Source organism: Sturnus vulgaris, chromosome 8 (assembly GCF_052056855.1).
Source record: "Sturnus vulgaris isolate bStuVul1 chromosome 8, bStuVul1.hap1, whole genome shotgun sequence".
Taxonomy (NCBI): domain Eukaryota; kingdom Metazoa; phylum Chordata; class Aves; order Passeriformes; family Sturnidae; genus Sturnus; species Sturnus vulgaris.
In genome coordinates, this window is record NC_142250.1 from 15,705,262 (window position 1) to 15,731,804 (window position 26,543).

The 26,543-nt window shown below is 36.6% G+C and overlaps 1 protein-coding gene across 27 annotated transcripts in view; it reads left to right on the top strand.

Moving 5' to 3' along the window:
- Positions 1 to 26,543, top strand: part of KCNMA1 (potassium calcium-activated channel subfamily M alpha 1) — a 433,224-nt gene that overhangs the window by 335,897 nt on the left and 70,784 nt on the right. For 14 of the 27 annotated variants that reach the window (XM_088168919.1, XM_088168925.1, XM_088168927.1 and 11 more), the window contains one exon: positions 1,894 to 2,067. The exons of the other annotated variants lie outside the window; for them this stretch is intronic. In XM_088168919.1, the coding sequence (XP_088025045.1) occupies positions 1,894 to 2,067 (174 nt within the window). The remainder of the gene's footprint in view (positions 1 to 1,893; positions 2,068 to 26,543) is intronic. 27 annotated transcript variants of the gene reach the window in all.

The window sequence follows — 26,543 nt, forward strand, 5'->3', positions numbered from 1 at the left end:
TGTCTCACAAATGCCCTTTATTTTTCTTTCATTTCCTCAAAAAATAAGAATGTAGGCATACTGGAAAGACTGTCACACTTTTGGTAACTTATTTCACTTTTCTTTTACTGTCCAACTTTTCAACTTTAAAGAATGTGTTGGGAAGAATTAGACAGAGGGAAAACATGGGAAAATGCTGTTTTGAATTTTCTGTGTAGTTTGAATGTGTATGCATCAAAAGCTGCAGTGGAAGCCTTCTCACTGAAAGCCAAGCTCTGAGGAATGATGTACTATGCAATGAACAAGCCTGATGCTGCATGATGAATTTCTGAACAGCTGTGAGATAACTCTACTAGGATGCTAAAAGAACATGGCATTAGTCATGTGAGCAAAGTTTTAGAGGAATGGAGTCGCTGCTGAAGAGATCACTCATTCATCTCCCTCAATGCCTGTTTTCCACAATCATAATGTTGCCCTTGCTTGACAAGTATACTGTATGGCAAGCCATCAAGGCCTTAGAACAGGACTTGACCCATTAGAGTGATTTCAATCCCTCTTTCCTGGTGACTGTGGGATTAAGAAACTGGAAAAAAAAATTCTTTTAAATTTAATGTCATTACCATAATGCGAAAAAGACATCCTAAACTGAAGGTACAGGCCAGAGAAACATTACCTTTTTTCTGCATTTGCTTTTAAGGTTTTGTTTTTGCCCGTCAGTGTTGTTTTGTTTTTAGTATAATTGAGTCAGTTCAATCTAAACCATTACCAAAAGTTGGTTCAGTTCAACATGTGAAACAATCTAAATGGCCTTTGGATTTCTTGAGACATAAACATACCTGATTCAGATGAAATATAAAATTCCAGAATGTTAATTATACACGCTTTTATAAAATAGGATGCTCTATATTTCTAGAAATACATAACAAGGACATTCAGATGACTGAAAGATAAAGATGTTCTGTCTAACCTGGCACTTGTTTTGGAACTAACACCTACTTCTACGATCAGTTATTTTATACTTGATTGACTTTTGAATCCAGAGCAGAAGCCATGCCAATGATTGGTTCAGCATGTTTCAGTGGACCAATGCTCTGTGTGCTTTTGGTGATGCCTTATTTGTGAACTGATCTTAATGTCAAGCATATTTACCATTTTTAGTTTTGTCTCTTATATGGGCAAATTTTGGTATTCTGTCAAGAGTTAATTTGAATTCCTGAAGACATAATGTAAGCAAAATCAATTTTTTGAAAAATTTTATTAATATCTTGTAACTCTTTCATAATGTGTGATTAATTGCAGTAAAGGAGTTCCTTGGCACAGCTAATACAGAGAAATTATTATAATACATTTAAGAATAAATATCTTTATATATATGTATATATATGTGTGTGTATGTATAATGCATATGTGTGTATGAGCGTGTGTATGTAAGAATATATGTGTGTGTTTCTGTGTGTGTATGCATATATATATTTATATACAAAGAAATCTCTGATCTTTACAGGAAACAGGATAGGCAAAAATATCTAATGGACTAGCAACTTTTGTTTTCATTTTAGCCCAGTGGTATTAATTGTGCCAAGGGAAAAGCATATTCTTAGCGTTCTGTGCTTTTACTGTGTTCTATTTTGATCCAAACACTTGACTGTAAAGAGTAATTTTTCCCCATGACTGCGGTCACCCTCTAAGACTGAACAGAAATAAAGAGCAATTAATCTTTTGCCCTACTTTTAATGTACAGCCAAAGTGTTATCAATAATCTCATTGCATTTTTTTTTCCTGGGTCAAGACTGTTAACATTAACTAAGGCCTGTATTAAATCCCTTAAATTACCTTCCAGCTGCCTTGTTATATATATAACCTTGCCATTAACCTGCTGCTCTTCCTCTCCTCCCATCCAACACATGGTTATAGCCAAGATGTCCATCTACAAGAGAATGAGACTGGCATGTTGTTTTGATTGCGGACGCTCTGAGCGTGACTGCTCTTGCATGTCAGGCAGTGTACATAGTAACATGGACACCCTTGAGAGAGCCTTCCCACTTTCTTCTGTCTCTGTTAATGATTGCTCCACCAGTTTACGTGCCTGTAAGTTTTAACACCAACACATGCTGTTCCATGTCTGTGGTGTCTGTGGTATCATCCCTGTCTTGTGTCGTGCACTGTAGTTCTGTGAGTTTTACTGGGCTGATGCTTTTTTAAAAAAATCAACCCCAAATTTGATTACAGCTCTGTATTTATATTTCTGTTTTTATTTTTAATGCAAAAAAAATGTAAATCATTATTTTGCTTTTTGTGCTCTTTATGAAGCATCCTCTTGCAATAGCCTGTAGGACCTTAGTAGTGCAGTGTGGTGACCTCTTTTCTGTTTAATTCATACAATACAAATTGTCATTAATTAAGCAATAAGTGCTTCAGTGGAGGACCAGACCTGGGTCAAAATATGTAACTGGTGCCAAGTCGGTAGCTTTAATAATGCTGGCTCTAGAGCACCATACAATGCGTAGTGAATAAATATACAGGATACAACATAGTAGCTGAACTGTAGTAGCTATTCTATTCTGTGCTGCTACTTTTATCTTTAGTTTTGTTTGTAACTATTCATTCTCAGTAAGGCAGGATCTTCCATCTGTTACTGAAGCCACAGAAATGTTTCTACTTTTTGTTCAAAATGGTTGTACCTTTTATAGTGCCATTTCAGAAAAACTAGGCTGGTGCAAATCCCTGGTACAAACGTTTTGAAATTAAATGTAGAATCTGTTCCATAGGATAGTAACATTCCAGAACGTGCCATAAAAGCTCTTCTGAAAGATCAGAATTGAGAGGGAGAAGACAGAGAACATAGAACAATTCTGCATGGCCATTAAATATTCAGACAAACTGTAGGGATTCCAAAGCTTGGATTATCAGTGTGATGCCAACAACTGAGGAAGATTGTTAAATGGCTTCTTGGTTGTTTGTTTGTTTGTTTGTTTCATTTTCTTGTCCTATTTAGTCATTCTTAACAGGTAAAACTATGTCTTGGGACAGGAGGTGTTTTCCTTTCCCTAGCCAAATGGCAAAGAAAAGCTATAAAATTATTCAGATACTGCTATGAGAATAGATTGGAGTTGTGATCGGGAAGCATGTCCATTTTCCAAGGCAAGTCATTATGGACAAAAGTGCCTTCCCCTGTGAAGACTATAATGCAGTTTTTAGGTTATGCACATGATTCTTTTGGTACTGTATGTATTTCAGTACATAGTCCAAGTGGTGAATGATTTTGCTTTAACTATTTTCACTTTTGAACTATTTTCCCAGTCACAAACAATCCTATAATTGTTACATTTCTTTTGTCTGAAGATCATATAAATTAAAAGTATTCTAATAGGATTTCTTGGAGATTTTACCAAAAATCATCTTTCTCTGTGTATAAGCATTCTGAACATCCTAACTATCTACTGGGTTGCAACTCATGTATCACCCTAAGGTGGATGGTTCCTAGTTTTAAGTCCCGTTCTAAATCACAGGAGGTTTTATCCTTTAATGAGACTTTTATCAGGGTAAAATGTAGCGAAATATATTTTGTTAAGAAAAGTGAACAAGAAACCTTCGTGTATTGAGGGTTGCTGGAGGCAGTTTTATGTCCAGTGTAACAGCCTCAGTAACACTGTGCCTGGTACAGTTTGTGTGAGTGCACACTGGTACAGAGTATGTGGCTGAGTCCTGGCATTGGTGTTAACAGCAACCAGATTAGGATAAATTAATACATCCCCTGCAAGTGGGTAAAATTTCTGCCATTAGCACTGTTTGGCAAGGAAAGAAAAACTAATTTGTAGGTTTACCATAGCTTTCAAGTCCACTTAAGACTCTACAGAGGCAGATAAAGTAAACATTTTTGATTGTGTTGCCTGCTGAGCCAAAACCCTCCACAATAATGGCATTATTTCCAACAAAAGGCAGTGCTTTTTGGGAAACATGTTAGAGCTATGTTATATTTTGAAGGGTAAGTGATATTGACAGCTTTGAGGATTTTTAGCATCCTATCCTTCAAGGGCCTTTTCCCCCCTTCATCACTCCATCAAATCAAAAGAGATCTCAGTCTTCCCCTTGTGAGACTAGTCACCTTTGACTGTTAATAATAAGTACGAAAATCAATACCAATTCGCGCTCTTTGCGAAGCAGCATAAGCCTTTCTTTTCCAATTAAAATATATATATGCACACAACGTTGCACTGGCAGGGCTTCAATAGAAATCAGTGTGTTTGCTTTGCCGTGCACGGGGGTCGGACGGTGCCCATCGTGACAGAGCTAGTTAGCTCAGAGAAGGGTGGGGAGAGTCAGCTTTTCATTAAGTATGAGCAGATGTGAAATGTAGAGTGTTTGACAATTAGAAATGGCAGCAGCAGGGCCCCAGAATCAAAGTGAGGTCAGATTGGTGGATCAGATTACCTCTCTTACATTCTTTAGTTGTTCTGAAAATCATTTTAAATTAGTGTCAGTGGAGCCATGATGGGTTTTGCCCTTTGTCTTTTATGCTACGACTGTATTGTTTCCCCAGACACTCATTAAAGGTCATTATACTATTACAGGGCTTGCTTTGGTCGTGGTGCCCCAGTTGAGTTGGTTTGCTTCTACAAATGCTTAATGTACTTCTTTCTTTCCTTTTTTTTATTTTTTTTTAACTTTTGATTATAATAGTGGGGTTTTTTCCAAGGTAAATAAAATCACAGACCACTGTATGAAGCTTCTTGAAACGATGAGTAGTTTTTGTAAGAATTAGTCTTGTTTCCAAAATCTGATGTTGAGTAGAAGATATCAATTTACATATTCACTGGTGTACACAGGATTTAATTTTCTAATTGTATAATCTGCAGAGAAAGTTAACACTTGCAGTGTATTTTCCACTGTGAATGAGTCTCTGTTATTGCATTGTTTCTACTTTCAGCAAATGCAAATCATATTTTGATTAAGTATAATTACATTAAAAGAGCTTTTGAGTTTATAGGCTGTTTTCTGAAAAAAAACCCTTAAAATTCTGAATGTAAGGAAAGAGAATTTTAAGTCTTTTTTGTGTATAATTTTTTTCAGATTTAGCTGTATTTGGTAGATTGCTACATGGGTAGCAAACGGTCTGAGTATTTTTGCATTGGAGACTCAAGTCAGAGTGAAGAGAGTCACTTAACTGCTGAAAAACCTGGGGTGGTCTATACAATGAAATTATGTTATTAACAAGTGTGATGTTTCTGCTTAGGTCTGTGCCAAGTCTTGGGGGATGCCATTCAAATGATTAATTGATACAGACAGAATCTTAACCTGATCCATTTAATTTCTGTGTTGCTCCATCACCATATGGCTGTGCTTCTCAGGAAAATGAAAAGTTCATGTTCCTAAAGGAAACCTTTCCTAAAGTTGTCATTGCACCCACTGCCATGGGAATCTAAATTTTCAAGGATATTCTTGATATTAGGCCCAGACATATCTAATTCAGTTTGTAAGAAAACATGCTTTGGAATGCTCTGGTAGTTCTGAGAAGCTTTGTGGGAAGACTTTTGCTTTGGTGAATATTAGGGATCTCTAGAGACAAAAGACAAGAATAATTATTACCATATTTTGAATTCAGGGTTCAGCCCAGACTCTTAGACATCTTACATGAAAAGACCATGCTATGACAAGTTGGAAAAAGCTTGACTTTTGAAAGAAGCAAAGCATGTATCTACCTGTGTGCTAGACCCAGTTTAAAGCCATATATTCTATATAGTCTTCTAGTGTCTGCACGTTTTATTCTGTATAGACAAGTCAGCCGCTGAATCTAAAATCACATTCTGCAAGGTTAGGTGAACATTATGGTGGTTGGTAAACTGTTGCAGGGTTGGTAAACTGTGCTGAAGCTGTAACCAGTGATGTGACATCAGCAAGTTAGGCCAAGAAAAGCTCCAGCTTCTTCATTGACCTGTTACTTAAGACTCTGCCTGTGTGTCTTTACAACTGAAAAAGCCAAATTCTATACTGAGAGTTGAAATGATGGATCTCCAGGGAGATGGATGCATAAAACACACTGATGTTGGTCAGTGTATCTAAAAATCAGCAGTTGTATAACTGTGCTTGGGCTTTCTAAATGAGTTGAAAGTTATTAAGTCCCAGGTTCCAGAAATGCTGGCTGAAAATCCAGCATATCTAGTTCTCCTAGAATGCAAGAGAGCATCTTCTGCTTTCTACAGAGGATGTATCCTCTGCTTTTCTAACCTACTACTTCTCTAGTCCTGCTGTATTAGGCAGGACAAGAATAACTACTTGCTGTCATGCATGATCTGATATGGAGGAAGGGCAGATATGTGACCTGTCCAGAGAGAACTTGCAGTGCTAGAATTTTCTGTTCACCCTTTAGCAACAATGGGTTTCCTTTCACAGGCTGTGTATACCACCTTGTGGTAGCTAGACATTTTGAGATGCTCAATCCACCTATGAATATCATCACATTTACATTATAATGCTCCGATTATGCCAAGGTGGGGTAGTACCACTGCTCTCTCCTTCCTCACACCTTTTCTAAGCTATGAGACTTCTGCAGCGGCCACAGGAGGGAGCTAGACCTGTTTGCTTTGAAAATCTTATATTTGCATATGCTGCATAAATCCTTTCTCTTTTGTATAATGTTATTTCTGTGGTCACACTGTCTCATTTTGTCCTGCACAAAAAGCCAATAGTATGCTTTTAATGTTTTGAGGAAGAAGAAGAAGAGAGTGAAGGAATAAATAAGCAATTGGGTCTTGGAAATGAAAAACAATTGGGAAAGGAAAGACAGATGCTCTCCTTTCTAATAGCATAAGGTCCTAAACAAGCAATTATAATCAGATTGTTGTGTTTTTTACAGCTCACTTCTGTTGAATGACCCCACCTCAGTATACTGGACAATGAGAGAGCACCATGTTCTATAGTCTTTTTTTTTAATTTTTTTTTTAAATGAGATTAATGAAAATGGAGCATTAGAATGAGACACAGTGCCAAGTAAATTCTTGGTAATTCAAAGGCACAGAGAATATAAATAATAAGCCCATGAAAGGAACTGCATGCAAAATACTGATTTATGTAAAACTGTTTCCAGATATTGTCCTTTTAGGGTGACAGATTTTTACTTCAGTTACATCAGTTTCCATGCAGTCAGTGTTGTATTCCTGAGAACTGACATGACTATGATGTTCTAAATACCTCTACAAGACTATGTTTCTCCTTTCAAAATACTGAAAATAATGTCAAAATGGGTACCTGTGTTTATTTTAGTTGCCATTTTTTAGGAAAGAATACTGTTTTAGATAACTCAGTTAAGATACAAGCCTAGTACAACTGAAAAAGAAATCAAGCATATGCATCTTACCAGCTGCTGCTGGGGAATGAAGGGAATCACCTTCCTTAGCCATCTTCTGAGGATGGACCACTGTGGAGAAAGCTGGTATTGCTAAAAGTGGACAGTGGGGTTTTAAAGCCTATAAAACTAGATAATGGAACAATTGAAAAAAATACCATTGTGGGAGAATTCTGTGCTATTTTGTAGAGGGTCTTATGGTATAGCCACTGTCATAAAGTCAAAGCTTGTATGTGCTGGAGATCTCCATATCTACAGCCAGCTCCATAGCCTGGGACTGGCAAATCCGAAGACACTATGAGATCTGCTTTCCTGGGACTGGAAATTACTCTTCTACTTTCTACTTTTATATCTGCAATTCTGCATAGCCTACTTTCTTTCCATCTTCTTCTCCTTGCTGCAGTCATACAAAGATGCATGCAGCTGTTTCCACTAAAGAAGATGGGATGAATTGGGCCAATAAATGCAATCACAGTCTTAACTAGCATTCAGGAGCTGCTTGCTGGAACAGAGGTTTCACTGAGCCAACGCTTTGTCTGCCTTTCTTGCCCTCCTGATGTCCAGTCCTCCAGGTGATCCCCTCCTTGATCCACCTGTACTTTTCTCTCTATTGGTAACAGTCAGCTAGAAGCAGTGATCAGAATGGGCTGGTATATGCCCTCATGAGACTCCGAGTATCTGTTACATCACTTTCTTCCTCTATATGAGTGCACCATGACTTTTTTATTTCCTCTTCAAACGCTGATGAGACACCATTAATTACAAACTGGGGGAAAGTGACATGAAACTATAGGTATTTTGCAATAGGCGACTTCAACTGTGTAGTTAGGCTCTAAGACAAAAAAAAAATCCCTTTTATTGTTCTATACCTTAATAGAACCTAAATGCTGCTAAATTATTTAAGCTTCTTTTGGGCATAATATGAGCATATAGATGAATCCTGAGATGTAGAAATGCAATAGTAGAAAAAATCCCAGCATGATCCCTTCAAACGAAGATGTTTTCAGAAAGTAGAATGGTAAAAATGAGACAACCTGGCTAATTGCTAGGTAATACAATTAATGAGGCATGCACTTTTTCAGATGAGTTTTGTGATGCAGCATATACCCCTATGCTGATGAGAGTGAGCTCTGCCCAATTTGTGATGTCTGTAACAAGGAGATAAACTCTCACATCATCATGAGGTGGAGGCACTGCTAAGTTTAGAGGTGAAACCTTTGAAGAATTGGGATAGTGGAGGAAGGAAAGATCAAGAAGAGTCTGCATTTAGTTCCTTTAGGCCTTTATGTTGAGTAGTGATTCTTGCCAGGGTCACAGGAAGGGACTAGTGAGTTGCTTGCTTTTATGGGTACAAGCTAGGAAGGATGCTGTCTGCATCCTGTGGAGTGAATTTAGCAGAGGGTCTTATGCAAGGTGACATGGAAATTATGTTTGCATTTTTAGTTCCTGAGTGTGGCTGGTTGTCATGAAACTCACCATGACAGTTTCTAACCACCAGGCAGCAGATTCTTCCTGTTACCTCCTTGGTGTGGGACAGATGCTGGCCGGTTAGGTCTCCTTCTCTACTGCTTTCAAGCTATTTCAAGCGACAGATGCCAGAGCTGGCTCGGTTTCAGCTTGAGCATTTCTGTCACAGCCCTGCCTTGAGCCCAAATTCTGACCTTTACTATATGAAGTAAAGTATTTATGAACAAGCAGTGGCTTGATCCAGAGCAGGCTTAGAGCAAATGTCAAGTGTCAAGTCAGTCTCCTGCCTCCTTATACCACCTGCATTAGGAACCTGGATTAGACCCTAGACTACAGCATTGTCTGCCTTAGGCTTTATGGGTCTGGAGAGACATAACTTATTAACAAAGAGTTATTAAATTTTTATCAGTTTTATAACGCAATGTAAATGCCTTCTATGAATCTACATTGTATTCATTATCATTTAAAACGTTAATTAAGTCAAAGTTGCATTTAATTTAGTTCTAAATGTGCCTTTGGGAGGAAGCTTTTTAAAACAGCTGCAGGATTGAGAAGCTCATTGATGCTGGGAAGTTGTTAGTACCATTTTTCAGGATAGGTCCCCCAAATTGATTGCCATTTTGACTCTTAGCTCATTTGTGTGGATGTTATTGGGCAAGGTCTCAAATTAATGTTGAAACAACAACAGCAGAAAACTATCAGCTCATGCTGATCACAGAGACACTTTGATATGTAATTCATGTTCTTTTCCAATTACTTCAAAACCGAAAATTTTGATACGTAAGTACTATACATATCATACTCTTGTTATAATTTATTTTTATTTTTTTATCCTTATTCTTTGGCTCCTTTTATAATTCAAGGAGAAAACATGCTCACCAACTTGGAATATTTCCCCTCAGATTGAGAGAAAAAGAAATATTCTGACTTACATCTTACACATTTCATGTAATCTGAAGGTATTGTAGTATATAGAAGGTGCTCATTGAAGTATACAACAGACCACAATGTATTTTCAACATACAAAGTGGAATGCAGATTAGTATAAAACCCCCCAGAATGCTTTATATATGGCAGTGCTTTTGCTTTTGTTGCATTTTGATGTAAAAATAGGAGAAATATGGAAAAAATCAAACACAGTGGATCATCTGATTATTCCATGAGACCCCTTGCATATTTAATATGTTCATACCTTTAATTAGGTTTGTAGTGAAAGTAGTAGTCACTAATATAAATACTATGAGGCTCATACTTCTAGAACTGGAAGCAGGGGCAGCAAAACTATTTCTTACCTAGGCTAGGAAAATCTATTGAATTAGAACAAGAGATCTTCAGATTTTATCAAGGTCAGTGTAGGTCCAGCAGAGTGGATCAGCCCTCAGCCTAGAAGTCAGAAGCAAGTTACAAGATAATTTTTCTGGGTCTTTGTATTTTCGACTGAGTACCTAGAACCTTCTGAGGTATTTATGTATGCCAGGAAACATAACCTCGTGAATTATTTATGTTCTGCATGAAAAGAGGAAATTGTTGTCATATAACTCCATATGTGGTTCTTGAAGTGCCACAAAGCTGTATTGTTGCTTTGATTGGGGTTATGGTAGACAGGAGGGGGTTGAACAGAACACGAGGAAAATTTTTAATTTATTTTTAAGAAATCACAAATACATTTATTTCAGTATGTAAGTTCATAACTGTGTTGATAATATACTTCAAAAGAGGTTAAAGTTCAGTCTTCCTTTCACTGTTTGAGACTATTCCTCAGCTTCTTTTAGCATTTTTTAAATAATACAATGATATATCTTTCCTTATGATACTTTATTTAATAATAAATGCTGTAATTCTGTGATTCACTTATTATCAAAGATTTTAGGAAGCATAATGTGTGCTGCCTCACACAGACATGCTTCACTGATACTGATCAGATTTTGTTAGCACAGTACAATTATTCTCAAAAGGAAGGGTGAGGAAAGCATTATTACTGTGTAAGATCTGTCCAGTGTTATCTGGTCAAACACTCCTGTGTGCATTTTAGTTTGACTGGAAATTTTACCTAGGCAAATGGGAAAGAAAAGTACCACAAGGCAAAGATCCCAATCTTGACTGTGCCACTGACTTACTACGTGACTATAGTTCTTCTTCCCCTCAGAGAAGGAAAATACTGTATTCTCAATCTATTATACTATATTACATTTTGTGCTAAGAAGTGCTTTGAGGACATTTTGAAGTCCTAAATTTAAGCCTGAATGTCCTTTTGACATAGGTATTCCCCTTCAAAGACCAATTTTCAGATTTTCTGATCTTTGCTTAAGAATGTAGATGCACAGCAAGAACAAGAGGAGAGTGAAATGGGGTACAGGACAGAAAGAAGGTGTGGAAAAATTACCATAACTGCCTTGCTGCTATCTAATTTAGAGAGGTTTAGAAAAGATATACTGTATGAGTGGGCAGGAGTTTATCTGCATCAGAAGAGAAGTATCTCTGCTGCCATATTTTTAAAATAATCTCGAGTTTTTAGCTGCTTCTGAACTTTAATTGGAATGCAGACCTTGTTTGCTATGAAAAACTGCTGAAGGAAATCCAAAAATTCATTACAGCATCTTTGATCTCTGTCATGCAATTTCCTTTGTTCATTCTTGCATAAAAGATTTTGCTTGCACTACGCATGTGCCTTTCTCCATTTCCATGTTCCTGACATTATCTTCACTCTCACACTCCATGGTGCTGTATGTTCCCTGACACAGCATGTCTGGAAATATGGAGAGAGATTTTACATCACCCTGTGCTGTGAAGGAAGACTGGCAACAGGAAATGGAGGCTCAGTTTTTGAGCAAGCTCTTGCCAGAACGAGCCAGCAGGTGTGCCATCTAACAATGGACGTAGTTTAGTCTAAAATTTGCCCTGCTTCTGTCATACTTAGATGATCCCTTATGGGATTGGTCATTAAGTAAAAATAGCAGCTTGACACATGGACAGGAATTTATAAGTCCAGATAAATGTTTGCCTAGCTGGTGAAGTTTTTTCATCTGATAGGACAAAGATTCTTCTTGAAGAGAATAAAAACAGTTGCAAGTTTTGAGCCTAATGTAGAGATGATGCTTATTCCTGTTCCATGAGCAATGTGTGGTAAATCCATGGGTGCAAACTGGTAGAACATTTCATTAGCAGGCATTTGTCCAAAGGTTATTTTTGTTCTTTTATTCATGCTTTGCCTCTATTAGAATTATTCCTGATCTACCAGAACATGCAAGGACTGCCAGGTTCTCTGTGATCAGTCAATCACAGGATGGGCGGCAGCAAGGAAGTGATACAGTATTTATTTAGAATTGCAGGGTATGAAAATGACTATCATTCACAGGATGAGACAGCAGAAGGATGAGAAGATGCACTGCTGGATAGAACAGGATGTACTTTCCTGGCTTCCACTACATACTGTCCTTTCCAACATATGGGACATGATTCCCAAATATTCAGATGGTATGCTAATATTTCTCATCATTAGTGGGCTCCTAAATATTCTTATATCTTGTTTTTGACGTGAAATACTGTTTTTTACTTGGTTCGGAACAAAGCCAATAAGTTTTCCAATGAGTAACATGCTTTGCAAACTCTTGGATGCTAATAACTGCTTTTGGTGTTCCACAGAAAAAAGTGGACCTCTTTACCCTGTTGTGTGAGGTTGCACATTGTAAAAGTTCTACTGACATGAAATTTTAATTTTTGACAGATGATGTTTTTTTTAAATTGAGACATGAAAGTGTAATTTTTGTTTCATTTTATGAACAAAATTCTACAGAGAATAAAATCAGTTTTCATTTGCAAAAGATCTAAATTTTGCAATAGTTGTTAAAAGATGGATTTTTTTTTTTTCTGAACAAAACTTGTGTTCCATTGAAAAGTTATTCGGGGAAAAAGAAATAAATAGATAAATACATATATTAAGAATTTAATTAAATATATTTTGATTATTTGTATTCAAGAGTCTCCCTGCCCTGTGTAACAAGATTTACCTTACTGATGTCTTCATTCAGGCAAAGGAAAAAGATGAGAAGAGAGTAGGGCTGGGACAGATACCAGTCTCAGCAGAGATTCTGTAACGATAATCATGGTGCAAAGATTGCAGAGCCTGGAGTCAGTAATGTGATCCTCAGTGTTTGACAGGATCCTTCCATACAAGGAGTCCAATGTGCAGGCATCTTACACTTTGGAGAGTTACATGACTCAGCAGAAGCCCTTGGTTATGTTTGGAGAGGAGTGGATGAACAAACAATTTGCAGTGCCAGGGAAGACTCAAGCCAAGAATCCAATCACACAGTCCAGACTTGACTCATCTTACATCAGTGTGAAATTTTGTAAGAGCAGGGACTGACATTCTTCTAACCCGCTGACACCAGATCCTTCTCTATGTTAATTTATGAAGTATGAATTCTGTGTCCTATCTGCAATGCACTATGCTATTATCAGATGGGTATGGCATTCTTAGAGCTCCCTATGCCTGAATTTGCCTCTTTCAGGCATAAGATTATTTAAATTTTTGTTTCAGCTCTCCCCTGTTACCACTACCACATGTAGATTTTTATTAGAGCATGATCTGTGGAAAGCTTTCTCTCTTTCTGTTTATTCCAAATAATCCTTGAAAATACTATCTCCTACTTTAATGAAAGTGCCTACTCTGATTTTGGATTCAGGATTTCTAGTGTTAGCATGTCTAGTGGCTGATCAAACTTTTAAGGTCTTTTTGATTGGCTGATTAAATGTTTGAATGCTGCAGCTAAATAATCCACAATTGCTAAATAGAAAAACTCTTGTTTTGCATTTAAAATTGTAGCTTGAGGACATGCCAGAATCATATCTTTAGGTTCATATATTCAGCCTCAATACTCAAGCCCCATATATTCCTCAGGAAACATCCTGAAATTGTCTCACAAATTTCCTCAGCAGTATCCGAGTTCTGCCACGAGGAGTATAAAATATGTCAGAATATGCATTTGGTTTTAATCTGCCTTTAGCATATGAGCCTTTTGTGTGCCCTCTTCTTTCTCCTCAAACAGGACAAAATAAAACCCTCAGAGGTAGAGCTCCAAGCAATTTGGTTTTGGAAGATGACTTTCTTGACAGCTGTCAGTGTCCCCTGAGCATAGGATTTCTGGATGCTTTCAGTATCTGACTCTCAAAACATCTGGCAGCAACAGTATTTCCAAATAATTGGCATCCTGTGGCATTTGTGTTTGATATAGTTTCTTTTAGAGTAGTAACTGACCTGTAAATCTTACGAAATTTTATACATCAATTTTTTCTTTGTTGGAGAGAGTTCCTCTGGTCCAGGTGATTGTAAGAGTTCATTGTGAAGTTGGTGTGATGATACAACAGAAATCCTGGCAGTTCAGTGGTTTCCTGCAGTATCTTCTTTCCTTTTTTTATTTTTTTTTTTTAATTTTATCAGTCTCCTCTCCTCCTTATCATGCTACCTACTTTGAAAAAGGACATCAACTGTATTTAATTTTATACTTCTAGTGAGTAAATTTATTTTGTGCTGAGCACACCAAGTGTTGTATAGAACACAACAAAGTAACCTGCTAATTCAACACCTTGACAATCCTCTCTGCAAAATTCTTCATTGCCTTTTTTCCTCTCCTCTTGATTCATTGGATTGTGTATGAACAGTGAGGGTGCTCTGTTGGGATCCCTTCTCTTTCTTTGGTGATGCCCACATTCTTATCAAGGTTTGGTTAGTGAATCCAGAAGTACCAAGCACAGCGCAGTTGGGTTTGATAAAATTCTCTTTCTAAAGCTGTTCCTCATCATGGATTGTGATCTGCCTGAACTTTGTCATGAAACAAGGTTGGCAGCTCCCTGTAGCTTTAGTATCAAAGTAAAAACTAGAAGGACAAAACATATGCAACTTCATTTTTTTTTTTAACATGGATATCAGATTAGTTGGGTAGATTCAGTGTTTACTTTCCTTCTCTGTTGCTAGCCTGTGTAATTTTAGGCCATTATAGTTGGTCTTACATGAAGTGAATGTGAGATGGCATGCTTTCCCCTCTCACAAGATTTCAGAAGAGTTGAACCCTAGTTGCTGCAGAAATTTCAATCTTATCAATAAGGTAGGTTTTTATAGAAATAGGGAAATTATCAGAGAGAATTCATTACAGTAACTTTTTATTCTATATGGAGGTATGTTGAGCTTATTCAAGTTGTGTTTGAAAAATATGATCCTTGCTATATGCATCCAACCTTTTGAGGATTCCTTCTATTAGATATCAAAATGATGATGTAAGTACCAGCCTTATTAGTTGTCACCGCTGATTTCTTAGCTTGTGCTTTATTTTCCATCCTTATGAGGTGGATTGCCAGCCCTTGCTTCCCATAGCAATCAATTTCGCCCAGTTTACTATGAGCTTTTTGCAGAGATATGAGTTTTAAGGGGTTTTGTTATTATTCTGCTATTTTACTTACTCTCTTTTTTTCCAGTATTTACCTTGCAATTATGTACTACGCTTCCCTAAATTTCCGTAGCAATTGATTATATTCTGTCTGCATTTTTGCTATCACTATTTTTGCTGTTATTTTATAGATTTAATCTTAGTTATTTATATCTTGGTTGTTTTTATGTTAATAGATTTAACAGGTGGAATTGTTTTTTTTAGATTCATTTGTTCTGAGCAAGAAAAAAGAATGGAGTACATTGTGGAATACACTAAAGTAGGGATCACTTAGAAAAAAATACTCATTTTGTAGTGTTATAAAGAGTATTTAACTGTGTAAGTAATAAAACCTGCATATGTGACAATAGCCTTTTAATACAACAGGTTCAATCTATTTGATTAATTTTAATGTTTACCCTGTGACTTACAGTACTTTGCATAAAATAATTTCTTCGTTAACGTTCCCTGCTTTTATGAAAGCCATAATTCAGCTAATAGAGTATTGTTAAACTGCAACCAATCTGCTAAAAATCTTTTCTGGTAGCAACATTTCTATGTATAAGAACAGCTGAGAAATACTGCACTATATTTATGCATGGATTTGGAGACAGGAAAACAGCACTGGGTCTTGAAACTCCCTGTAACCAGCAGGTGGTGGTGCTGGCTTAGAAATCAGTAGTGGCTGGGAAGCCTGCAAGAACATTATGTATTGCTTTGCTAAGGAAACAATTATATTAAAAAAATATATTTCAGATGGCTCTTTTAAACTGTATACGTTTTTTTCCATAAAGGTGTATACAGTGTAAGCACTTGTCCCTAGAAGCAGTGTCTGTGTAAACAGGCTTAGCATTTTATACTTTACATATGAAATTATGTGATGGCCACACAAGTAACAGTAGTGTGAAGACCTCCATCCCGGAGGAATATTACAGCTAAGTCTGAAAGAGTGTTGAGGATCACTGAGCCTGATTCTATGAAAGTTGAATGGAAGTTTTTTTCTTCCATTTTCTTCCATTCTTCCATTCCACTAGTAAATGGAAATTTTTCCCCTGATATGGGTGAAAACTGAGTAAGACTAACGATAAGAAAGCCAGAGTTAAATGTTAATATTCCAGTTCTTCTTGTTCAGAGACACAAACATTTCTAGACCTCTTTTTTCAAGGATAAACACAAGCCAAAAGAAATCCAATGGTATCAAATTTTGCAAAGTTAAAAAAATATGAAGAAAACCCCAATTTATCAGTCGCATATTAACCACCTAGTCAAAAAAAGAAACAGCCTCAGACATATCCTCTCAAGTGTGTTTTCAAAAGTAAGCAACTCATGGGGAAGCAGAGGAAGAATTGAAAAAAAAACCCATAAAATCTTAGAATTTAGTAGTACAATCTCCTGGATTTGTAAGAAGTGTAGGAAAATCTTTACTGTGGTATTGGCAGGGACCTAGTCTGTCTTCTTCTAATGAGGAAGGTAGATGAAATTTCATTTCAGTTTAAAACTTTAGGATATGCAGGTTGAAATTACACTGGAAATATGTATTTTTAAGATGTTGAGATAAATTGGCCCTTCTAAATGGAAAACAAAAGCAATAATTCTAATTAGATTTTTTCAGGATGAAATCTACACTTCCCAATGTTCCCAGTAAGAACAGCAAGACTGAGCTGAAATTTGTGGAGTCCTGCTCCAAAGGCATGGAAATATCATTTTCTTGTTCAATGAAATACTCTTCCTGACAAACACAATCTATGCTGTAAACACAGGATTTTTAATCCCAAGGAGCAGAGCAATCACCAAGGGCTCCTGTGCTTACTTTTACTCTTAGTTACTTCAAGGCATTGTATATTTTTGTCTGGATTTAATGGAGCTGAGGGAGCGTAAACAAAAAGTGATCATAAGCACAATGATGAGTGGCCTTTCAAATTTAGATTTTTTTTAGTAGTAGCTTATTTTTTGTCCACAAATAGAACTTCACTGTTTTTTGCAGTGACTGATCAGATTGTGTGTTTAGTCACAAAGGGGAAACTTCCTTAACTTTGTAAAAACAAGACAGATTCCTCCTAGTTTAGCAGAACTGCACAACTACAGAGTGCCCTTGCTAGTGTTGCAACTTCTTCCTCTGTGTCCCTTCTAGTTGGTGTCAAAATCCTCTTTGAGGCAATAGGACAAAGGACAATACACTTGGGGTTGCTATGCATTGAAACAAGGATAGTCAATGCACGGAATGTTATCATTTGTTCTGTGTTGCTGCTGTTAAAGAATCTCCCAAAGATGTGCCTTTTGGCTTTACATGTCATGCCTTGGGGAGCTGTCAAAGGGCCACTCATAAGGAAATCAGTGTCCTTTAATTGACTTTTTTTTTTTAAGGAAGAAAAATAGAAACACAGAAATAAAAAGGATATTACAGTTATTCAATGTTAGAGGCACACTTTCGTGTCTTATTAAGAAAAACCAAACCACCAAACACTATGATAACATATACCGTTATCACATATGAATATAATATATTTTATGGAATGTATTCCAAATGCACTTTTCAAATAGCAACATTGCAGTCCTACACCTGCTAGGTCTGAGAAACTTAGAGATTAACAGCCACAATTTCAGATCATTTGGTCACTTGAATTCTAGCAAGATCTGTGAGTGAGAATATCCTTTAAAACAGAATTTACTTCAAGTGAGCCACCCAAGGCTGTGTAACCCAAGATCAGTGGTAAAACTAAATCCCAGTCAGGAGATTCCCAGTCCTCTGCTTGTAGCCATGTCGTCTGTTAAAATGTTAACATGTGGCTTTGAGCAATCCTTTTGTACTTTGCTTTGCTAGAGACAGCAGCTGAGGCTCCAAAATCATAGTTCATGGCTGCTTGTGACTTGATAGGAAACACAGGGTCTGAACAGCTCTTTCCTGACACATGGGGTAACATTTTCTGTAGCTCCTCCTCCATGTTCAGAGCAGAACAGCTTGTTATAATGAAGTTAACGTAATTTAAAATTTAACTCGGCATATTTACACTTGCCATACTGATGAGACACTTTGATTTTCCTTAGTCTCCAAAGTGCACTCTCAAAAGACAAAGTTCGTTCCCTTCACTTTGATGTTTGTCTGGAAAACAGACCCCCTTGAAAACAGACATGTTCTGTGTTCTACAGTTCAGGCACACCTCCATTTCTTCACCCTTTCCCAAAACAGACTTTATCCAAGTAGTATTCTGTATGGATATGACATGTGGAGAAGTCAACTGGACAATTAAATGGACAGGGAGGGGGAAATTCCACTGATGCTTTGCTTTTTTTTTTTTTTTTTTTTAACTTTTCATTTGACAGTTTTCCAATAACAGTATAATGACTTGAATAAACAATTACAGAGTGAATCATAATTTGAAAAGGCGGTGGAGAATGAAGACTAAAAATCAAGAAATATGTATGAGGGAATACTAAAATTTGATCTAGAAAATATGTTCAAGGTTCAATGGACCTATGACAGTCTAAATATAAATTAGAATTTGATTAAGAATTGAAGTAGCTTTTTTCCTACTGTGCGAGCTTGGCAAGGGAAAGAGGAGATGTTTGTTATGTACAAATAGTGTCCTATTGTCTGTATACCTGTACTGAAACAACAAACCAGATCCATGAAATCAGAAGCCTTTCTTCTCAAAATTGCACACATCAGTGTGTGTAAAATGCTGTATGTGTGGGAAAAGCTTGCTTCTCGTTTATAGCAACATATACATGAGGTATGAACAGCTCCTGATCTAAAGTCCACTGAAGTCAGGGTAAATGTTTTCTCTGACTTTAGTGGACTTTGGGTCAACCACAGTTCGGACAGCTTTAAGCCACTTTTTGCTTGCTGAAGTCACAGTAACAGAGAAGTGATAGTAATTGATACAGCATTCGTAGTAGTTATGTTCTTGAATTAAACTGGAGGAGCAAAGAAAAAAATAAGATATTTCTGTGGTAACCTTAGGAAGTTGCTCTACCCTGTTATTAAATTAAGTACAAATGGTGTAAATCCATACACCAGACCTTTTTCACAAAAAGATTCAAGTTATAAGTTTTCTGGGTTTCCAAACTCCTCCTTTGTAGTCTGTTTTCATTCTATATACAAGTTACTCTAAAAGATTCGGAACTTAAGCTCTATATTGATTTAACTGAATATCAGAGTAGCCGTCTTAAATTAATAACAGGATCCAGTATGGCAAGATTCCACATTTGCTATTAACTGTTTTTTTTACAGCATTCAAGGAAAAGCAAAGACAAGGAATCTATCTGTGGCTGAGTTTCAGTTCCTTATGTGGGAGAAGAATTAAGACTGAAAGACCATGTAATATTAATGCAAAATTTAAGTATTGAATGCTAATAGAAAGAAAAAGGAAAAAAAAGAAAAAAGCAGACACAATGCATTTGGTTTGAAATTTTATTTTCCTTTAGCCAAAAGGTACAAGCGTAGGAGAAAAAGAGGGGAAAAAAGAAAAGAAAAGAAATATTTCTTGATCTGTAGTTTCAAAGAGAATGTCTCATGTAAGCACCATTCAGTATTTGCAAAATGTTCTGATAATGCGTTCTTGATATTCTTGGATCTTGATGTTTTATCTGCTTCCAAGTGGCACACACTGCAACTGAAAGCCAGCCTCACCTGCTTTTCTAATGGTGCTAGTGTATAGAGATACACAGTGTATCTTTTTATATTAAGAAAACAGAATTAAATGCATTTCCCTGAGTTTGTAATGCACAAAGAAACAAAAGAAGCAGTCCTGTTTCATTTGAATTACCATTTCAGACACCAAGCGAATGCTGCTCCACAGTTTCTAAAATTAACATTCTTGTATTTCATCAAGCACCATTATCTTGTAGTTCCTAGTCAATGATTTCATTACATCTGTTACCACCAAAAAAATCAAGTAAATTTGCAAAATAAATAGTTCATTGGCATATAATGATTTTTAGAGGATGAATAATGTGGGGTGTTTTTCTTCCCCAACAAATACCAAATGTTTTGATTAAATCATATTTCAATACTATGCTAAATTCCAACCCCAACTGATTTGGCACATTTTCTTTTTTGAAACTACCTTTGATAAGAAATGCATTACAAACTCATCAGTTTAGCTTCCTGTTAACAAAGAGACAGCAGCCGTCTGGATTATTCTAGATCCGCAGTGAAACTGCCACACTATGTATGCTCAAACTAAAGCTGTGCAAGTTTGACAAGGGGCAGATGAATCCAGGAGTTATTGTGCAGGGGTTTAAGTCTATGCGGCAGCTGACGGTTGAAATAATCATCTATACATCGCTCTGAGCTAGCTGGGGAAAGGTTGAAGCTGTATATTTTCAACATATCTAGCCTAATGGTTAATCTGTTGTCTTGTACAGGGGGTGCTGGGTGGAATCACAGCAGTAGCTGACAGTTTGGAGGAATTGCTGTGGGTATTTTCAGTTGCCTGATTCACAAAGTGGTAGGTAGCAAAAAGTCTAAACAGACTTGTCATTGAATGAGGCAAGTCATGCTCACTGTCACTCCCATCAAAAGAACTCTGGTAGCCAAAAGCTCAATCAACATATTGATTATTTGCATTTAGTGATACAGGGCTGCATCTTATCTTCACCCCCCACTCCATGAAAGCTGAGCCAGATTGCAGAGCGGTGACTGCTCCTTTGGAGGTCAGCTCGGAAGATGCTCAGGAGAAAGACATCGGTTAAGTTGGGGGAAGAAATAAATTATTTCTTCAAACCAAGATAGTTTAACTGTTAGAAACACTCTCTGTATTTCTAGTGCTGCATCTGACATATCTTCACAGTGACATGGCATTACTCACTACAGAGATTAAGGGGGTGCAGTATGAATTAGACTGAAACAAAAATGAAGTATCTGCAAGTGACAGCTCTGGCTGATGGCTGACTATGAAGGAAAACACTGTGCTAGTGTCTGGTGAAAAACAGTGCTGAAAGCCTAGCAGTGATAGAGATGGGGGAGGAAAGGAGCACTGGGTATCGGTGGTGGTTGTTTAGAATGTCTGGTTTTGGTCAGGATATTTTTTCTCCTTTAAAACACATTTTCATCTTCCCTTCCAGGCAAATCATGCTGAAGCCAGTTTCAGCCATTTTGTTGAAAGCACTGTACTGGTATTCTGCCTTGTTACATTTAAATTAAAGCTCAGCCCAGTTTTAAGTTATGGCAAGTGTATGCTCACAAAGAATAAATAGAGATTGCCACAGGCATTAGTTTAACTACATTTGTTGTTTTAAAAATGTTCAGGGAGTTGCAGATTGCAATTCAAATTATCTTCATTATAATAAATAAAATGTATAGAAATAGAAACAGGCATGATTCCCTAATGCAGTCTGTAGGCAAATGTGTATTCATTGAGCTTGAAAGGGAGTTCCTGAGGGTGGGGGTAAGGAATAGGAATATATGCAACTTCAAAATACCTTTACAATCGCATTAATATATCGGATTTTATATATATACATTTTTATCTCGCTAATAGTGACCGGCTTCCTGGGCAAATTCTGTACAGCATTTATTAAAAGTAGGTAGTGTTCACCCAGGGTGCAATTAAAAAATACTATAGAAAATAGAATTTCTTACCGTTACTCTACTTTTATCCTGTTCCTTACTGCTTGCCATTCTCAAAAAGTAGTTTAAAATTTGCTCTCAAAATGGCTCTCAGAATATTCTTAGGTAATAATAATGCCTTATGGATAGATGACAATGTACTGAACAGTTCTAAAGCATTTTGGCAACATAAACAATGCAGGCCTATGACCGTTTGCATTGGAAATAAAGTCATATGTCATGCTACATAAAAAGAAATAATCTGACTATGACTAGAAAAATAGTCCTGTTACAGTAGACTTGGTGGTGCTAAACTCATCCCATACTTGGAAGAGGACCCTGGTGGATTTGAAGGTTGTGATTTGGTGTTTCACAGTGATATGACAAATTACCCCAATCCAGACAGTTTGATTGCCAAACCTAGTGAGGCAGTGACAATATGTAAAGATGTATTTAGTTCCATATAATGAGCAGCAATCTTTGTTTCCCAAATACATTTTCTATGGAAATCAGCCTGCATAATAGTGCCACAACCCAACCTGATTTTAAAGAAATTATTAATAAAAATCAACTGTCTTTGCTGAACAGGGGGATGCTCCATAAGTGGTTTAGGTTTAGTCTGTATCTGCTGAAGTTGGCCTGTGTTTCTCACCCGATTGTACAGTAACCCAAAAGCTCCGTGCTTGCTCATGTAGTTCAAGGTGTGTCCTGACAGCCCCATGTGTGTGCACAACATGCACCTACAGCTTGACAGGCTATTTACACTAAGAGTAACCAGTTTTACTCTTTCGTAGTAAAAAATATATATGTAATTTGAGGAGGAATGGAGAAAGAGATCTCTACCAAAGATAGGTCATTCGGATATTTTTCTGTAATCCTTGCTTTTGAAGATTGAGTAAAAAAAACATGGGCCATAAACTGTTGGAGTAAGAAAGAAAATTGTCCTACATACAAAGAATTTCATCACTCATCCACTGTGGAGCTTCTTCCAGTTTGATCTGAGCTCTTGTCAGAGGCAGCAGGCTAGAAGTCATGGGATGAGACCAGTAGTTAGAGCTTTTAAATCTAGAATAATCTGACCAGAAAAAATCGTCAGCTTGTTATGCCCATGCTCAGTCCACGCTGTTGGAAGTAAGGGGAAGTAACTTAGGTTTTAAGCAGCTCAGTCTTCCTTCCTGCTGAACAAGATCATGTAGTGCTATTAAATACTAAGCTCCAGATAAAAAGCCATACCAAAAGAAAAGTGGTTTTGTTCTGACACATGCTGTGCCACTGCAAGCACAAAATCTTGGGAAAGCTTGAATTTTTTTGCATGGAATAGAAGACATGCAATGCTATGGAAGGTTATTGCTTAATAGTCAGGTCTGGTATCTGAAACCATCACTTATTGAACTCCAGAAAAGACTGTAAAAAGATTATGGTGTTTCTTAAACAACTTGATTGGAGGATTGATAAGCTTAATAGATTCTGGTCTTCTTCCATTGCATGTGAAGATACTTTGATACAGGATGTGGATTTCTAAAGATTATTTCCAGTATTACTACCTGCACTTTAAAAATAGAACTGAGTTGATGCATATCAAGGCCTTCAAATACATGCTTGACCAGTGACATGTGTAGGGAGATAAATCTCTGCAGATATATTTTATTATCTGAAAATTATTTTGCTTGGAGGAATATCAAAAGTAGAAGTACAACATTTGATAAAAAACCCAGTAATTCTGAAGTAAAAATGGTAATTTTCAAGTAGTGTATTCAATATTTTGTACGGTATATTTTATTCCTGTGGCAGTATTGCTAATCAAAGATATATGCTCTCCTCTGATGATTTAAAACATATGTGAACTCCGGTGAGTATGCAATACTATTATTATTATGTTGCTTCTATTAGTAAAAATCAGAATAACATCATAAATTAGACTTTAGTTATTTTCATGCTAATTTTTCAATCTACTTCAGTCAGATTAGTAGCAAGCCATCAAAAGGTCACAGAATTGGAATGGGTGCTTTGTCACCAACCAGTTCAACCTTGTTAAAAAGTACCTTCAAATGACTCTTGTAATTCCTACACATTCACCTTTTCCATGAGAGAGACAGATTTTGTGCTTGAAGAAAAACAGCAAGCATGGGAATGCTATTTTCTTATCCTTCCTGTTACCAGATGGTGTTTCTAGCTGGTGGTAAACTAAACAAAGATCCCAAAAAACATGCTGACCTCCTCAAATACATTGCCTCTACTCTCTGCTCAATGTTTTCCATAGAATCTTAAGACAATTGACGCATATGGAAATAACTCTGCAAGTTTATCATATATTTATACCTAAACTTCTTACTTCATGATGCATAACCAAATGTGGGGTCTTAGGGCTCAGTTAGAGACCTTCTTCTCTATACTGTACTCATTCAGAACGAGACAAGCATTAGGAGAAGATCTTTATTGCATATTTTTACCACAAAAACATTTTGTTGGTGGTTTTTACTGAGGATGCCATTTGTTAGAGGTATTAGTAGGGGGGGTAGTGTTTAAATAGCCTTGATATATTATCAATGGAAGACAAAGAATCACTGTTTTAAGCTAAATCCATATTTAGGAAATTGAATTTCTTAACTTTCTTTTCAGAGGTACTATGCATGACCTCCTGAAATTTACAGTATGCAACACTGTTGAATACTCAACAACTTTTATGTGGGTTCCTTAAAATCAGTTTAATTCCATAAGTATGCTTGCACAATTTTGAAGTGGTGACCTTATGTTTTCTATGATTCCTTATTTATTTTAATAGCAGCAGAGTGCTTTACCTCCCCTGTCATTTTCAGTAGTTTCAAGGAAATAAACATCCTCCACAGGTAGTAAATCTCAAAGCTCTTATCAACATGGGGGAATAAGTATTACCTCAGACATACTTACCCTAGGATGGGATTATTGCTTAAAGGTGATAATATTGTTGAATAATCCTTTTATAAGTATTCTTTTATAAAGAGTCATTTTTAGAAGGGAAAAAAAACAACATAAGAAAGCTGCAGGTATAAACCTTTATTTCTGCTGTTGGAACTGATACCTTAAGCTTTAATGTATGTATTTCCACATAATATCAAAATTTATTCATGCCTGTGGTTTGAAATAGTTTTTAATACAAAGAAATTAATTTAAATTTTTTCTTATTATTTAGAAGTAAAGAAGGCAGCTAGATCAAGTTACCCAAAATGTTCATATCAATTCAAGAATGCAACTACTAATGCATTGATTGATGCCAAGTCCACTGAAGGAATCCCGGAACCTGTTCCACTTGTTAATAACCGTAAAGGGAGCCTCTTCCTACCCAACAGCCCCTCGCTGCTGCACCTTAACTTACTGAGTTCTGTTGAACAAGGAAAATCTACCTACTGTAGATTGCAAAGGGCACTCAGCTTGCCTGTAAAATACCGCTACCATTCCCAAAAGCCTGGGTTGAACCAAGATCTCCGTAGGTAGCCCAGTAGTTGGATGCATAAGGCAATAAGGAATGGTTTGTGCATGGTTTTGCAACCTGTTTTCAATGTGACTATGACATTACTAATGCTCTGTTAAGTGCTTACAGATGTGGGTTTCTCCAGATGTGGTGATTAATAAGTTAATCGAGATAGCTAGTCAACTAATGTTTCTGGGTGGTTTGTGCTTTACTTTTCAAAAGATTTAATTGCTTCAAAGCATTTACATGCTAGGCAGAGTGAATTTACCAGATATCCCAGTTCATGTGGTGTTCAGTAACATAGATGTTATTTCAAATTTCATCTCTTTTTGGTGTCTAAAAAAGTATCTATAAACTAGTTCAGCTAGTGACCTAAGAGAGGCAGTCACGGAGACAGTATTGTTTTAAAAATAGTTAGAAAATAACAAAGAAAAAAGTTAAGAACTTGTCCACTAGTTTGAAAGACTTTCCCTTTGTTTTGCTTTAAAAATGAAATGAGGATAAGAATCAAGTAATATGTTGTTACAGATGTTCAACTCCACATTAAGGCTGTTAAAATTACCAGCACATCTTAAACCAATTCATGGAACATTGTCTGGAGGTTATGTCATTGAAATAATGAACACTCTTTACTGAAGAATAAGCAAACATGTTAAAACATCAGTGTAACTTTAAATTAAACTCCAGCATAAAACTGAGTATCTGAAGCCTCATTAGACTCGCCTGACATTTTTTTAGCATTGAGTCTTCCTGAACTGCAAAACTGTTATTAGACAAGTGAGCTCTGGGTTGTTGCAGCAGTACAATATGTGTTATACTTAGGGATGTGCAAACAAGCTCTTGAATGTTATTAGAACTCAGAGGCTGAATTGAGTTCCAAATCTATAAAACTCTGTTTCCCGTTCTTGAACTTATTTCTAATTTTCAAGAAAGTGGTTAAAAAAAGTCTGTATAGCATAATATGGCTGTAGTTAATGCAAATCCTATAGTATAAAGACATAAAAAATGGGGACTCATTAACAAAAGCAAACATACAATATCAGAATTGAGTTGTCATATATCACAGCCCATTATTCAAATAGGTTTGTCTTTCATAAGAGCGAGCAAATTTAAAACTCCCTTTTAAATTAATGCAGACACAGAAACCATGAAACTAAAATATTTAATAACCTTACTAAAAATTTTGCTAGATCCACTTCTTTAAATAGGCAGGAAATTGATAGGAGTATCTGAAGGATAATAATTAAATATGTTTTATATCCTACTTACTACTAAGAAACCACTTGTGAGTTATCACTGTGACATTTTTGGGAACCACGCCATAGGTAATAGTGT